The sequence below is a fragment of the Palaemon carinicauda genome, chromosome 1 (assembly GCF_036898095.1).
Source record: "Palaemon carinicauda isolate YSFRI2023 chromosome 1, ASM3689809v2, whole genome shotgun sequence".
NCBI classification, from domain to species: Eukaryota; Metazoa; Arthropoda; class Malacostraca; order Decapoda; family Palaemonidae; genus Palaemon; species Palaemon carinicauda.
This window is the reverse complement of record NC_090725.1, coordinates 205841894-205858000: the sequence shown is the minus strand read 5'-3', so window position 1 is coordinate 205858000 and position 16107 is coordinate 205841894. Positions and strand designations below refer to the sequence as shown.

Sequence of the window (16107 nt, the reverse complement as noted above, 5' to 3'; positions counted from 1 at the left end):
ATTATTTTGTAGAATATGGCGTGAAGAGGCAAAACCTGATGAGTGAGAACCAATTGGTATTGAAATTTAAAGAGCCCCTTGGCTGGTTCTATTCCCGGGAGTTAAATATTAGAACATGTTGGATTCTTGCCCATGTTGGAGTTTTGGGTAATGAAAAAGCGGATGATGCAGCTAAATCATCAATCGATTTACCAAAACAAGCCATTAAAGATTACATAACCCACTTAAAGCGTTTCATAGCAGCAAAGGGGCAACCTCAATGGAATAGTGAGTGTGACTATAGTAAGTTTAAATAAATCAAGCCAATTGTTTCTCTATAGGAATCATCAGTAGAAAAAGAAAGGACTGAAGTAATTCTAGCAAGGTTGCGTAGAGGTCATACAAAACTGACGCATGATTTTTTTAATGTGCACACCTCGTGACGCTGTTGCCGGGTGCAATAAGTGTGAAATCATTTTAAGTACAAAATATATTTCTAGCTATTGTAAAGATATTAGAAGAGAAAGATATGTTTTGGCAGGAAAAGTTTTTTTGGACATTTTATCAGAATTTCTGTTCTTAAAGTTTTAAATTCTTAAGAAACAGGTTTTATAAACAAAATTTTAATTTCTATTCATCACAGATTTTTATATTATGATTTCATCTCCTATATTTTCCATATATTTATTTTATTGATTAGCTTTCATATAAGTATTTTTCCTCGCGAATTTAATCAGGCCACCTAATAAGAGTCGAGCTTGACTAATGGGCTCGGTAATCTCTTAACTTTTAATAGATACAGATATAAATAAGTTAATACTGAAATAGGTCATTACTTTTCCACCTTCCTATCTTCCTTTTCTTTCCTTACTTTTCCATTATCTTTCTCATATGTTATCCGTTTCATCCAAAGATTTTGATGCCTTCACTTAGATGAAGGATACAAGTGTGCTAGCAGAGATTAATGACCTCTCGTTGTGTTGGAATGCGAGTTCTATATCTGATCTAAACTTTATAAGACACTGTATCAAATTACTTAATGATGCAGGATGCTCCTTTTTCATGACCCGTTTAGAAAGTTCCGTCATCCAAATTGAATTACTCAAAACTGTCATTAAAGTTGGCACTTGCCGAAGATGGCAGAAAAGAAGGATTTAAGATAGATTTTGGTGTTTCAAATTCTCTTTTATTTACAAATTGAGGTTTGCAATGATTAGCTGAGGTGGGATACTAATGCTCCCGGTACATCTTTAGGCTCGCTTCACACGAACGGATTTTTACCGTACTGAAATATCTCCGCTCGTTTCGAGCCATGCCTTCACACGAGCGAATTTTCCCCCGAGCGTCCTGATAGTTTCTATAGCCCCAAGGCCAATACAAAGAGGTCAGACGGACAGAACTGTCACCTTTCCTCTTCTCTCTGACTGTGACGTCACGTAAGACTCAGCTGACAATTCTCGGGTGGGCCGTGGCCTTGTATATTAAGGCATTATTGTTGTTTCCCTTTGAGTAATTCTTGCAATTGACTACTTAATTTGATACTTCCGTTGTCAGAAAATTCAGAGAATGGCCGAACAATTTTGTTTTGATAAAATAATATCACTGTACACTTGGTAAAGCAGCGTGAATTGATTAGCGAGTATAGAAAGAAACACGGTTGTAGTTGTAACTTTTATCAATAAACAATTTCTCTACACTTGAATGTACAAAATAACCTTAACTTATTTTAGACCTATGTCTTGATTGAAGGTCTCAAAATCTATAAGTATTTACAGATATCTAAATATCTATCTTAGATTTATTTTTTGCATCTCCCTGATCATTTCAAATTTTGGTCTTTCTCCTCTCCATGTTAATAGCATTGTTTAAATGTTTTAGTCTTAAATATTTAGAGATCTTTACAAAGAATTCAGTAATATCTTCAGGGACCTTTCCTCTTGATCGTTGCAATTCAGCAACGAGAGTTTTTCTGCAAGCTGTGCCTAATGAAAGTGATGACCAGTGAATTGTGTTGATGCCTTCTCATACGATAATTAATTGTGAAGAAAATTCCTCTGATGTCATATGCAGATCACCTCTGTTTACCATCCCAATCCATTCCACGATTCAGTTGCATTTTACGCACTTTCATCTTTATTTCTAATTGTAGATATTTTATAGAACACTTATTGACAATATAACCTCTTACATATTCAAAAGTCTCATCTTCAATTACAGTGGCAGCTTCTTTTTTTTCAGAATCTGATTGTCTATATCCTCTGTGGGGTATTCAAAATCTATATCTTTAAACAATGAGCTGGTCAATTGTATTTTCTAATGACAATTCTCTATTTTGATTTGCATGCTGACTCATTTGCCAACATATCATAATTGTTACTCTTTGCAATGATGTTTTTCTTTTTGTCACTAGTTTTTATTACAAGTTTTGCCAGAATCAACGACTTAAGCCTAAACTTAAATTCAAGAGCATTAGGGTGAGCGTATGTGCCCTCTATTTGCCTTATGCAACCGAGCAGATGCTCTAATCAGTCATAATGTAATATATATTAAAGATATCTTTAACAATATTTGAAAAACAAATAACTGACTTGCTAGAAAGAATTATCCCTTTTTGAAATTTGTGGATGCATCTCATTTTCTGTGCTTTTATTTCTAATAGAGTCATTACCTTTTCCAAAGTATTTATCTGAAATATTTTATTAATCCTCAAACCATTTCTCGCTGCTTTATCGCCATACATGTTACATGTTTGAATTCATTAAATCAATGCAGTCCTTATCACCGAGATAAATTCAGAGGTAGTTTGCCAGTTATTGGATTCCAACAGACCTCTACTTCACAAATACCTTTAAGCAATTGCACAAGATGACGAAAATAACTGCTGTTCATTAACAGATAGGGTTTCATTGATTTTATAAGCCAGCACATGTTATGTATTAGATTTTGCCAACATTTCATGGATACGTGTGTCACAAATAGAATCACTGCTCAAGCAAAAGCCTGAATCAATAAGGTTACTCCCGACTAATTTTATCAAATAGATAGCGTCGGCAAAAACATATATCTACCTGTCAGGACTTGGGTTCTTGAATGAAAGTGTGGATAGCGTGATAAGCCCAGATGGGTGACTCTCGGATAATCCTCTGTATGACTGACTTTTTTTTTATTGAGTCCTTTGACAAATTGACAGGCCAGATATTACTACATTGGAGCCTTCTCTGGTCACATGTACTTTTTCCCTTACCCACATATACACCAAATAGGTCTCTTCTTTACACATTTTCCTCTATCCTTATGCGTTTGGCAACACTTAGGATAACCAAAAAAACCAAAATCTTTTTTACTTAAGGGTTAACTACTGCACTATATTTGTTCAGTGACTACTTTCCCCTTGGCATGAGTAGAAAGACTGTTAAGCTATGGTAAGCAGCTCTTCTAAGAGAAGGATACTCCAAAATCAAACTATTGTTCTTTAGTCCTGTAATGCGGTAGCCTCTGTACCATGGTCTTCCACTGTCAGGCACATTATTCTATATTTCCTTATTTCTTTCTCTCACTGGACTATTTTCTCTGCTGAATCTTGGCCTTTTATCATCGTGGTTTTTAGATAGGGTTGTAACTTAGCTAATAATAATAATAATAATAATAATAATAATAATAATAATAATAATAATAATAATAATAATTATAATAATAATAATAATAATTATAATAATAATAATACCTATATCACAGTCACTGATTCCTCTATATCACTTATCTTAAGTAAATAAAGATTACTTTAAAGTTAAGTTTCACATGCTTTGTTGTCAATTCTTGAAAGCTCTTTGTTAGAATTGGTTCCCTTTTGTTCTGGCTCAAGCTCATGTTCAGTAGAGTTGCTTGTAGACCTGTATTTCTTCAGTGTGTAATATGCTGAGTAATAAGTAATAGCAGTTGCAACAGCTATAGAACCCCAAATTGCTAAAATCTCTTTGTGGGTCAGGTATTTCCTTAACTCTGTTCCTATGAGGGTACCCAGCATTTTTCCTGGAAAGAAACTTCGTTAGAGGGAGATTTCTACAAGTGTAACTCGTTTCATTCATTATATGACTAAATTACAACTGAAAAATATAGATATTTTTACATATAGTATCATAGACTAATGTATTTTGGTACCCTAATATATCCTTGTGTAAGGTGAGTGATGTAACTTCTAAGCTTGAAAAGCTTTTTAGTACAATTGTAAACAAAAAGAGCTTTACTATTTCCGACATCAAAAATTATAGTATAAAATCACTTACCTTTAAAGTAAAGAATTATAGCAGAGAAAGAATAATGCGAGATCAAACTTTACACAAAATATTCCTAAAATTTCTATTTGAAGATAGGAAGAAGTGAGGCTTTTATCTTCTTCATACTTTAAGAGGCCCGTCATTTAAATTTAGATACAGTGGATACTTATATATACTGTATATTAAAATGAGCTTTGAGTTAGGAGTCCATTACATCTCTTTATACCCAACAGTTACACAGAAACCATGGCTTTTGAAGATCAGAATGATTTAATGATAGTGTTCAAGTACACTGAAAAGGGTCAGTAACAGTACAGCTATGATGATAAATGAATCTTTTTAAGTTTAAAGGACCATAAAGGTTGGTTGTACATAGACTTGGGTAAAGAAGATGTAGCTGGAATGTATGCAGTGCCTAAAGTCTTATAAAAATGTGCTCTGAGGGGAATTAATTTTAGAAGTATGTGGTTTCTGGGGAACAATATTCATTACTCTTTAAAAAAAAAAAAAAAAAAAAGTAAAATAATGAGTAATTTACCAATGAAATTTGATGAGTATGAAACAGATGTAATTTCATGATGATGCCTATTTTTAAGTGAATCAGATAATTCTCAGGCTGACCTGAAAAGCAAGATAAAATTGGATTCGGATGAAGGAGGGAACAAAATGCAGCTATGATTAAAATGAGGATGAAGTTTAATATGCAGAAGTATTGATGATATGGAATGGAAAGATGTAGAAATCTTGAGCTAGGGTTGATGTCTCCAACGTGGAAGGAGATTATAAGGAAACCAACCATTCAACTGAGTTTTAAGACTTGCAATAGATTGTTTGTGGTGGAAAATGTGTGGAAGGTGTGGAACAGTGAGGGGTAGGAGGACAAAATTGCATGTTTATTGAAAGGAAAGGAGATGGTTTTTTGAGAAAATGATGACAAAAGAGAAAATTAAACAGTTACTATACGATAGGAGGGATATAGAGATCCAGGAAAAATGAAAGAAGAAGAACTCCATTAATAGAAATACAGGAGTTAATTTGATCAAGTACTCGAAATGAAAATATAAGCTATATCAGTGAGAGTTGTATGCAAAAATCAAGATTAACTAAAAGAAGGAGAGATGATATCTGGAGAGAAAAGTCCTTTGTTAATGTAGTGGTTAGTTTGAAGAATAGTTGTTGTGTATGGGATATAGAAGATGCAGAGCTGGATAAAGCTTGAGGGTAAGAGGATAATGTAAAGATAGGAAGATTTGTGGAAGTGACTGTTAAAGTTATTAATCAGATAAACAAAGAGGGTAATGGACAGTAAATTACCCGATATTGACTGGAAGACAAATTGAATACTTTGGTATGGTTACAATAATGTGAGAAGTATATCAGGATAAGGTTGTGGTGAAAATTGACGATACAAGTACCGCAAAACTTAATGCAACAACAGCAACAACAATAAAATAACTAACCTGTGCCATCATGTATTATTGCGAAGAGTCCTCGAAAAGAGGCAATTGTTTCTGTGGGGCAGAGGAATGTCAAATAGCCCATAGATGCTGTCATTAAAAAGCCATCAGATGCCGATCCTATTGCCTCAAGTGGTAGAATCCACCAAGGGTTTTCAATAAGACAAACTCCTGTAAATATATATATATATATATATATATATATATATATATATATATATATATATATATATATATATATATATATATATATATGAGGGTTTAAAATTTGGAATCTTTATTATAACTGTAAGCCTGTTCCTTGAGATTCCGGGAATCTTGAAAATATCTTATTTATATTTTCTACTTTCCCCCAAGCTGTGTAAAAAGGTTGCCAGTTTGTAGACATATTAAGATTCCATTGATTCTACTAAAGAAACATATTATGATTCCATTGATTGTACTAAAGAAGTATGTTATGATTCCATTCATTATACTAAAGAAACATAATATGATTCCATTGATTGTACTAAAGAAACATATTAGGATTCCATTGGTTGTACCAAAGTATATATTATGATTCCATTGACTGTAATAAAGAAACATATTATGATTCCATTGATTGTACTAAAGAAGTATGTTATGATTCCATTCATTATACTAAAGAAACATAATATGATTCCATTGATTCTACTAAAGAAACATATTATGATTCCATTGATTGAACTAAAGAAACATATTATGATTCCATTGATTTTCCTGAAGAAATATGTTATGATTCCATTGATTCTACTAAAGAAACATATTATGTTTCAATTGATTCTGATAAAGAAAACTGTTATGATTCCATTGATTGTACTAAAGAAACATCTGCAAACCTCCACACGCACACATTTGTGGGTGAAGGAGGTATGTATGTTCATGTATGAAATGGTGAATAATCAATGTGTTTTTTTGCCTCCATATTGATTAGTATTGGCTATGATCTGGGACTTAGAGTGTATGGAAAAACGGATATTAGAAAATTTAACAACATATGAATCAGTTTCTATTTGCAGCATATATTAATGAGAGAGTTGCCATTAAAGCAATCAAGATATAGCCGAAAGGTTCCTAGAAAAACATTCATTTACCTTAACTAGAAAATCATACAAAGTCTCCGAGCACCTGGGAAATGACAGTCCATTTATATTCCAATATCCTGAAGCCATCTCCAGTTCTCTAATTATGTATATTTGAATAGGAAAGGAACAAGTTTTGGTGTTTACCGTGAATTGATTGTGTTCAGATTTAAGATTGAAGAAACTGGTAGTTCTATTCCTCAAGGATTTATGAACACAAGCTGTCAGTGAGATCTAAATATCAGAATTTGGAATTTATGTATCTATAATAGACCAAATTTTGAACATTAAGCGGAAGTAGCCTGAGCTATATTTCAAAAGTAGTTGTTCATTTAAAAGTAAGATTTAGATTGTATTTTCAACAATCAGACCAAATATGAACCATTCACCAGGATGATAGAAATAAGATTGCTTGGACAAACTGATATTTAGATGTATTGTCAAGCAATCAGATCTAACAGGGAGGAAGGGTTATTTTGAAAACCACTTTTACGTTATAGGAAAACTGGCCAATATTTATAATCCTCCTTAAAACTGCAGACATCTACACTTTCCATATATAGCGGGAGATTTGAGATGAAAAACTCAACTTTTTTTAATGCTAATGGGGTCATACATACACACACACATAAACACACACACACACACACACACACATATATATATATATATATATATATATATATATATATATATATATATATATATATATATATATATATATATATATATATATATATATATATATATATATATATATATATATATATATATATATATATATATATATATATATATATATATATATATATATATATATATATATATATATATATATATATATATATATATATATATATATATATATATATATATATATATATATATATATATATATATATTATATATATATATATATATATATATATATATATATGGGTGTGTGTACATATGGAAGTAGCCTTAAAAATTCTAACTCTAGCCTTCACACCTATTGTCTCATGAATCTAACCCAAATAGACCAGATTTATAAAATTCTTACACCAGGCATAGGTGCTCAGCTGATACTATCACACACTAGTCTCCCAGGGTTGGTGCAAAGAACATGCCTAGAAAGTCTCTTTCATTCCATTATTATCTCATCTGCATAAAAGAAATTTGTTATTATCCCATGTATAATTATTTACCACTAACCTGCTTGCTCTTGATATCTTCCTAAAGCTTTATTGACAAAATCTTCTAGATGTAGTTTCATTGTCATGTCGTGAGTTATGTAGGTATAGTAATACACTTTAACGGATTTTGACGTAGGGTAAATCTATTTTTAGGTGAGATAGCCATGTCCTAAAGGAAGTTCCTTCCAGCAACTTCCTACTGTATAATATTTCTGCGAGTGATATTACAAGAGAATTACCGTCAGGTATCACAGGGTTCTAACCCCCGGAACGACTATCCTAAGATATCGTGTATAATCAGGGACGTATCCGTAGATAACCATAGATATCTGCACCCCAAATAGACTTAACCCAGTCTAGGAATCTAAGGAGGAGGATAGATGAGGACCTGTTACATATCCATTCCCTTCGTAGTACTGTTCGTCTCATTCCACATAGCAGCGTAACTACCGTAAGAAGAGGCATCTGACAAGGCATCGGGGAGGGACAACGTAACGGGTGGGCCATCAGGACGACATGGCTATCTCACCCAAAAATAGATCCGGTTTTTGGGCTCGAGCCATGTCGTCCTGATGGAATTGTACCAGAGAATTACTTATGCCTCGGTAGGAAGCCTCAGAGAGAGAGGTCCCAATACCGAAATGCATTTACAGGATTACTCCATCAAAGCATAGGTATAACTCTCAACTATATATCTCAGAACAGTTCAGAGGCAGAATTGACAAGCATGATGGTCCGACAAGGAGGCAATAAGGACCAAAGGACCACCCTCCGTAATTGGAAATTCACCTGAGTCTAGTATCGGGAACCTTAAGAAACCTGAAACTAAAGGAGGGTTCATAGGTGAGGCGTATGGAACCAAAACCCGCCAGGAGACTAAATCTAATTATGTCCAGGAAGGATAATAATGAGAAGGCACACTGAAGTTAATGCCGCTCCAGAAATTATAATTTTTTTAATAGTAGGGTATAAAATTAAATGCCATGTAACAATTCACAGGCTTTTACTCACGAGAATCAGTGCCAAGATTAACAAGCAACCATCATTAACCGCATGAGGAAAATTTTTGTATAAAGTAAATACATCCCGTCCATACCCAGACATAAGGTAACATTAGGGGACAAATACAAGACATAAGGAACCATAGGGAACTTATGACAAGATAAACCTGATCAATAGACACATGATCATGCCTGTACAAAAAGGGGGTAATCACCCGAACCAAATGAGATATAGCTTAACTACCCTTTAGACAGTTAGGCTGTAGCACTGAAGGAACGCACATAGCGTCGGAAAGACACATGTGAACCTGAAAACGGAAATGATTAAATGCATTTTTCCCTTTTGTCTTTGAAGCAAAAACCAAATAACAAGCTGAAGGAGAGCCCTAGGACGCATTGTGGACTACATCGTTGCAGCCGGTTTGATAACACTTCCCGCAGCCACCACAAAATGACGAATCTCCTCCAATTGCTTCAGATAATTCCCGAAGAAAAATCCAAGTGGTCTTCCAACCAGCATATTCCTGCAGTCCCTCAAAGGACACATACTGGAAAAAGTTCAAAGAGGAAGCCATGTCCCTAGGGTCGAGACCTGATGTCATACTAGCTGGGTCCGCTCTTCGTATAAAGTAAGTAATTTTAGCTCTTAACTGTTTCAGAGACAAATCAGACCCCACTGTATCTTTTTTTAACAAACGACCACCCTTACACTGCACTGTTCTTAGTGAATACACTTTTGAACAGTGCACTGGACACAGGGAAGGATCACCTGGTAGGGGAACTTTTTTCCATAGACCAAAACGTTTAAAGGGAAGTTCATTCTTAGCCAGAAAGGGGAATCAGCGTATAAATCAACTTCACCATTATCCACAAATGCAAGGTGGTCATCGTCGCTAGAAAGCCTCACAATGTCACTAACCCAAGCATCAGAAGCCATTGCAATTAAAAAGATGACTTTCTGATTGAGATCATGAATAGAAGCCGTTTGATTGTCTATGTCCGAAGTGAATTGCCAAACTTTGTCCAAAGACCAGGAGATAGGTTTCGGTGGAGCCAACAGCCACAGCCTTGTACAAACCTTCGGAATTTGTTGAAGAGATCCGAGTTAAAGCCGACATCAAAGGCGTATAGTATAGGTCCAGCGAGGGCCAAATTGTACAACGACATCGTGGAGGAAGCTAGACCTTAACCGTGTAAAGCAAGCAGGAAACATAAACAAATCCATAGTAATCGACCCTGGATTTTGCATTTGACCAATTTGACCCATTTCGTCCATGACGTTTCATACTGAGTCATGGTGTCAGACAACTCATAGTTTCCGCAAATACCCACTTAACACGTTGAATTTGGAACTTCTTTCACAGGGATAGGGCGTAAAAATCATGAAATGGGGGTTGTTAGATCTCCATGATAAAGCGTGAATAATCTCCTGCTGTTCCTCCTGGGACAGAATCGGATTGGTCACATCACCAACTTGGAGTTCAAATCCGTGACGATGGGAAACCAGTTGCTCTTTGGCTACAGAAAAACCACCAGAGCTGCCGTCCCTTGAAAGATCAAAGCCTGTCCAAAACCTACATGAGGAAGTTGAACAGTGGAAATAGGTAAATTGTCGTCTAACAATTCCTATCCAGGGACATTGCGTCCATGCCCACTACTGCTTGATCCACTTTCGGTGCTACCTAGCAGGGAAGTATCTTGTTAAGACTCGTCGCAAACAGATCCACTTAAAGGCCAGGGAGTTGATCTCCCTGAAGGTAGGGTGTTGACAAGTGCAAACAGCTAACATTATGTGGTTTATTTGAGAAGACCTCGACTCTTGTTTGTTGATGCAATGGACTATCACCCTGTTGTCGAGGTCTAGATGGATATGAATGTTCTCCTTTAAGCATAATTTCTTGAGGGACAAGAAGACTGCCATGGACTCCAGAATATTAGTGTGGAATTGTTGAAATGTCGGAGACTAACAGCCTAGCACTTTCTTTGGTGGGTTATGACACCCCCCCCCCCTGGAATTGTTGAAATGTCGGAGACTAACAGCCTAGCACTTTTTTTGGTGGGTTATGACACCCCCCCCCCCCCCCCTTCCCCAACCATCAAACGAGGTGTCTGCACAAAGTGTCACTACTGGAGGAGGAAAGCGCAACGGCACCGTCTGTGAAAGACTTTTGGTAGTAGACCACGGTCTAAGTTGCTTGTGCAGTAAAACCATAGTCATCTTCTGATGGTCGCGAAGAGCTTTGGAGGCTCTCCTTTCCCAAACTCTGCTTACATCTTTGAGTCATACATTGAGGAAAGTGTTCGTTACCGAGGTGAAATGTAAAGATCTTAGAACCACCTCTTTTCATCGCCTGGTGATCATCCCCGACTCGATCAGGGATTTGACTGACATCTCTATTTCCTTTCTCTTGGAGAGAGGAATAGATAGGGAGTGAGATTTAAGGTCCCAACGAATCTCCAACCACTGGAAATCTTGAGCTGGAGCCAGTCTTCATTTCTTGAAGTTGACCTGAAATCCAAGGACTGAAGGAACCATAAAACTCGAGTGGCCACTTCCGAGCACTTAGTGCCGAGGGAACCTACACTATCCAGTCGACCAGCTACGCCTCTACTTAAAGGCCTATCTCCTGAAATTGTCGTACGACTGTGTCGGTAAACTTCGTGAAAATCCTCAGAGCCATATTGAGCCCAAATGTCATAGCTCTGAATACGTAGCCCTTTCTCTCCAGGTTGAAACTAAGGTAGGGGGAGAAGTGTCGACCTAGCAGACGATACAAAGATGTGGGTAAGATCTATAGAAACAGTGAAAGAATCCAGGGGTGGGAAGGTCCGTATCTGTGAAATAGTCAACATCCGAAACCTGTCGCACTGAACGAACAGGTTTAGACGGGACAAGACGAGAATAGTTTGAGGTATGCTCGAAACCTTTTTGGCACGCAAAATAGACGACCATGAAATCTCATAGATCTCACACAGCGAATAATTCTTCTCTTCAGAAGGTCTTATACATACTGTTCCAGATAAGGTTGTTGTTTCTAGAAGAATCTCCTGAGCTGTGGTGGCCTTTGTTACCACTTCCAACCAAAACCGTTGGAAATGACGCTCTTTGTCTAAGGACTGAAGGACCTACAATCCTTGAACAAGGCCTGCCGTCCCCCTACCGGGAAACGTTCATTGTTAATGTTGAGGACATGAACCTCTTCCTTCACTGCCGTTTCGAAGTCCACGACCCCTGGACTTGCCTCCTCTGTCAAGACGGCCTCGGAAGACGATGCTTACTCATACACAGGATAGACGGCAGGGGACTGTGACACCACTTGTTAAGGCACAGATTAGACAGTCCGGGGGAATAGCGGCATAGGAAAGAAAAAACGACTTCTAATAATAAGTCAGTTTGCGAGACCTCTTGGGTTGTGGCCCTCTCCCAGGGCTGAACTTCCTCTTCAATGAGATCCCCCACTTCTGGAAAAGTCTCTAAGCTCTGCGACACCCTTATCCATAACTTCCTTCACTACCTTCTAAGGAAACAGGTCTTTTCTCCAGATGCTAGAGGTGATGAAACATTTCAGCTCGTGGTGGATGGTAGGTGTGTCAAGAACATGCTCTCTACAGGCTCGATGGGCCTAAAAAGAAGTACAAAGGTCCTTCATAAAGGTGGCGAAATGAGTTTCCGCCAGCAAGGAAAGACTGAGGCATCTGCAACATTCCCGATCATCATCTCTCTGATGCACTACTGAGACATCAACACTGACAACTATTGTCTGGCCTACAACTCAACCTTAAGAGGGTGTTCAGGAATCCTGGGCAGCTTCTCATGAAATTGGCGGCCGGCTGCATCTTTACCCAGTTACTCTCAGCAAAAGTAAACTGGACGTTGGTCCAGTGGTCGGCATCGTGTGGTAAGACAGGTGAGACTGGTGTGTACTCTTCCAGAGCTGAGAGAGGCTTACCCTCACCGATGGCTTTCTCCACTGCCATGTAGCTCTTCGAGGCAAAGGGGAAGACCACATTGTCCGGAGGCACGAAGGAGGACAACCTCTTACTGAAGGCGACAATCTGTATATTGATACCCCCTGCCGTCATCATTGCCGCGTGCAATAAGGTAGCTAGGAGGGCGAGACCTTATACTTAGTCGACTCCTCTTACTTCTTCAAGGCCTGGATCTCTTCACATGAGGCCTTGAACATCATCATCTGGTATTACTAATTTCCCTCCATAAGGGCTTTCATGTTAGCCATAAGTACCAGATCCATTATAGTACCCTTGGTACTCGGGAGCTGAGAGGCTCTATGAGCCCAACAGAAGATGTTTGGAGGGAAAAAAGGGCAGGGACAGCCCACGTCCCGGAAGAAGTAATCGTCACCGTAGACCGGGAGGCCGTTGTCATAGTGGGGTCGAAAGTAGTAGACATCACTGAATCCTTAATGAGACCAGACTTACCTCATCCTCTTACCCAGGTGCGGAGGGGAAGAACATGTGGTCGTCATCGGCTGTATCCTTCGAGACCCATCCAAAGTGAAGTAGATTCTTACAAACACTGCAATCCTGATAGTCCCAGTACGATACTGGACCTTTCATCCTCCGACACTTCGCATGTGTGCGGCAAGTATCGGGACCACAAGGATGCCTCAAAGTCCTGACACAAATCTGCACTCAACAGTGCATCTCCGTCATAGGCACAGCCTGTACGGAGAAAAGGGTTTAAATGAGTACTACATCCTCTAACATACACCAAAGTCTGAAGGAAATGAGTCATTAACATTCCATGTTAACAATTGAGGGAATAGTAATCCCCAAATTATGTGTAAATGCAATTGGTGAGATAGCAGGAGATAAAGTACAAAATGTTCACTCCCCTATTGAAGAACGTGAGACTGAAAAAAATAACCTCCTAAAAGTCCGTTGCTATAGGCCTAAATAGGGGGGGGGGGTTGCTGAGGGAAAGAATTGTCGCTCCTATATCTCCGCAGAGAAATGGCCAATTAGAAGGCAATGGTAAGGGTAAACTTAAAAGTTTAAGCAATCGACGCATGGATTAATGAGCAAGAGTCTATAGCAACCCGAGGGCTGTAACAACAAGTTGGTAACCTCAATAGAATAGAAAAGACCCGAGAGTGGGAAATAGCCTATATAGTTATCACCCATGTATCCAATCCACACCCTCAGAGGGAAATGGACAAGTTGGTAGAAAACCAATAACCATATGTTGTGGTTATTTCAATACAAGGGCCTAGAAAACCTTTCTTAAAAGGAGTTCCCAGGCCCAACATACATAAAGAAGCCTGAAAAGTTGAAGGAGTAAGGCGTTTATGATAATCTGTTGTTGAATTCACCTACAATCAGTAGAGAACCTATCTTAGTTAAGGTAAGACGGTCTCAGATAAAAGGACAGAGAGACATGTGCCCTACAGGTACAGGCGTTGCCAGAAGTTCCGGCAACGCCAGGGGGTGAACATCTTATGTGCCCTAAGGCACTGGTACAGATATCCACTCCCATAGACTAGTACTAACCCCGCCACCAGTAACAGCAATGCCATCAGGGGCAATAGTGCCCAAGGGCGGCGGAGATAACGGTCGAGGCTTTCCAAATAAAACATCTTGCTAAAGGTGAAGGTAGAGTCGCCAGTGGCAGCCCTGCCGTAAGTAGCGATGTATAGCCATTACAGGGACTACAGAAGAGAATAAAGTGTCGAAAGTTGGCAACATAGACGTTAGGTACAGGCACTGCCAAAGGCATGTATGCCAGATGTACCAGCGTTGCCGGAAGAACCGGCAGCACTAGGTGGTAACAGCATTCCCGCCAGCGTCCTATGTGGCTGAAAGGGCTGACACAGTAAACCACTCCCACAGACTAGTACTAGCCCCGCAGCCAGTAACGGCAACACCGTCAGGGGCAAACCTGACACCGAGCCATAGTTGAAGGCAGCGCTGCCTATAGTAGCACTGCCACAAGCAGCGGCGCATCGCCAGTACAGGTACTATAGGATAGTGTGCCAAAAGGTGGCAGCAAAGCCGTTAGGAACTGGCACTGCCATCAGTTTGATAGCCTACCCCTCAAGGGAGAAGCATGCCGACGGCCGTGGAGTGTCAGATCCCAGAAGGAACAAACCCCTACGATCAACAAATGCAAAAACACAGCAGCATAATGATAAAATTCATGCAATGTCCGTACCGGAAAGGCTTGTCACACCGTCAGAAACGGCGGCTGCAGTCTGATCGAGAAATCTCGGAGGCTAGGAGGTAACAGCAGTACGTGGAAGCCAGCGCACCGACATGTTGAGATCACCCTTTGCAAATGGGAGCTCCAATGGACTGCGCAGTCCTAGCACGGGAGAACACGAGCGAATGCAAAATGGCGGACCAAGGATCGCCAATGATGGCTAGGCTAAGCCTAATAGGTTGATACATCAGGTCAATCGAGAAATCCTAGAGGCTAGGATGGAACGGCAGAATAGGTAAGTCGGCGTACCGATAAAGAGAGATCACCCTTCGCAAAGGGGAGCTCCAAAAAACTGCACAGTCCTAGTATTTGAGATCATGAACGAAGGCAGCATGACGGCCCAACGGATTCACCGACGAGGGCTTGGCTAAACGCCAACAAGCGCTAGGCTAAGCCTAATAGGGCAATGCCGCAGGTCGATCGAGAAATCCCAGAGGCTATTAGGGAACAGTAGTACAGGTAAGTCGGTGCACCGACAAGGGGAGCTCACCCTTCGCAAAGGAGAGCTCCAATGCACTGCACAGTCCTAGCATAGGAGATCATGAACGAATGCAGCATGGCAGACCAACGGATTCGCCAACGAGGGCTAGGCTAAGCTTATTAGGTTGAAAAACCCATGGAATCGAAGGCAGCAGACATAGGGGCTCAGTAAACTAGTATAACTGAGGAGAAAACCCTTTAAGGGTAAAAAAAGCCGCTGCCGACGAGACCAGAAAGAAAGACCTGATCGCCATCGGTGAACCTGTCCTGCAAAACTACCATTCTCTAAGCAAGGCTAGCCGGGAACGACACCCATAAAACTAAAACTTAAACTACATAAAAGCATAGTAAAAGTAAACACAAAACAGAGCCCAAGGCATTGTAATGCCAAAATAAAGCTAGCTAACGTGATACTAGTAAA

General features: G+C 39.0%; 1 protein-coding gene across 2 annotated transcripts in view; it reads right to left on the bottom strand.

Moving 5' to 3' along the window:
- Window positions 1–2203: 2203 nt before the first annotated feature.
- The window catches only part of LOC137653611 (major facilitator superfamily domain-containing protein 6-like), a 55758-nt gene continuing 41854 nt past the window's right edge, over window positions 2204–16107 (bottom strand). For both annotated transcript variants that reach the window (XM_068387165.1, XM_068387172.1), the window contains exons 8-9: window positions 5714–5881; window positions 2204–4008 (exon numbers count right to left, since the gene is read on the bottom strand). In XM_068387165.1, the coding sequence (XP_068243266.1) occupies window positions 3767–4008; window positions 5714–5881 (410 nt within the window). In that variant the 3' untranslated portion in view covers window positions 2204–3766. The remainder of the gene's footprint in view (window positions 4009–5713; window positions 5882–16107) is intronic.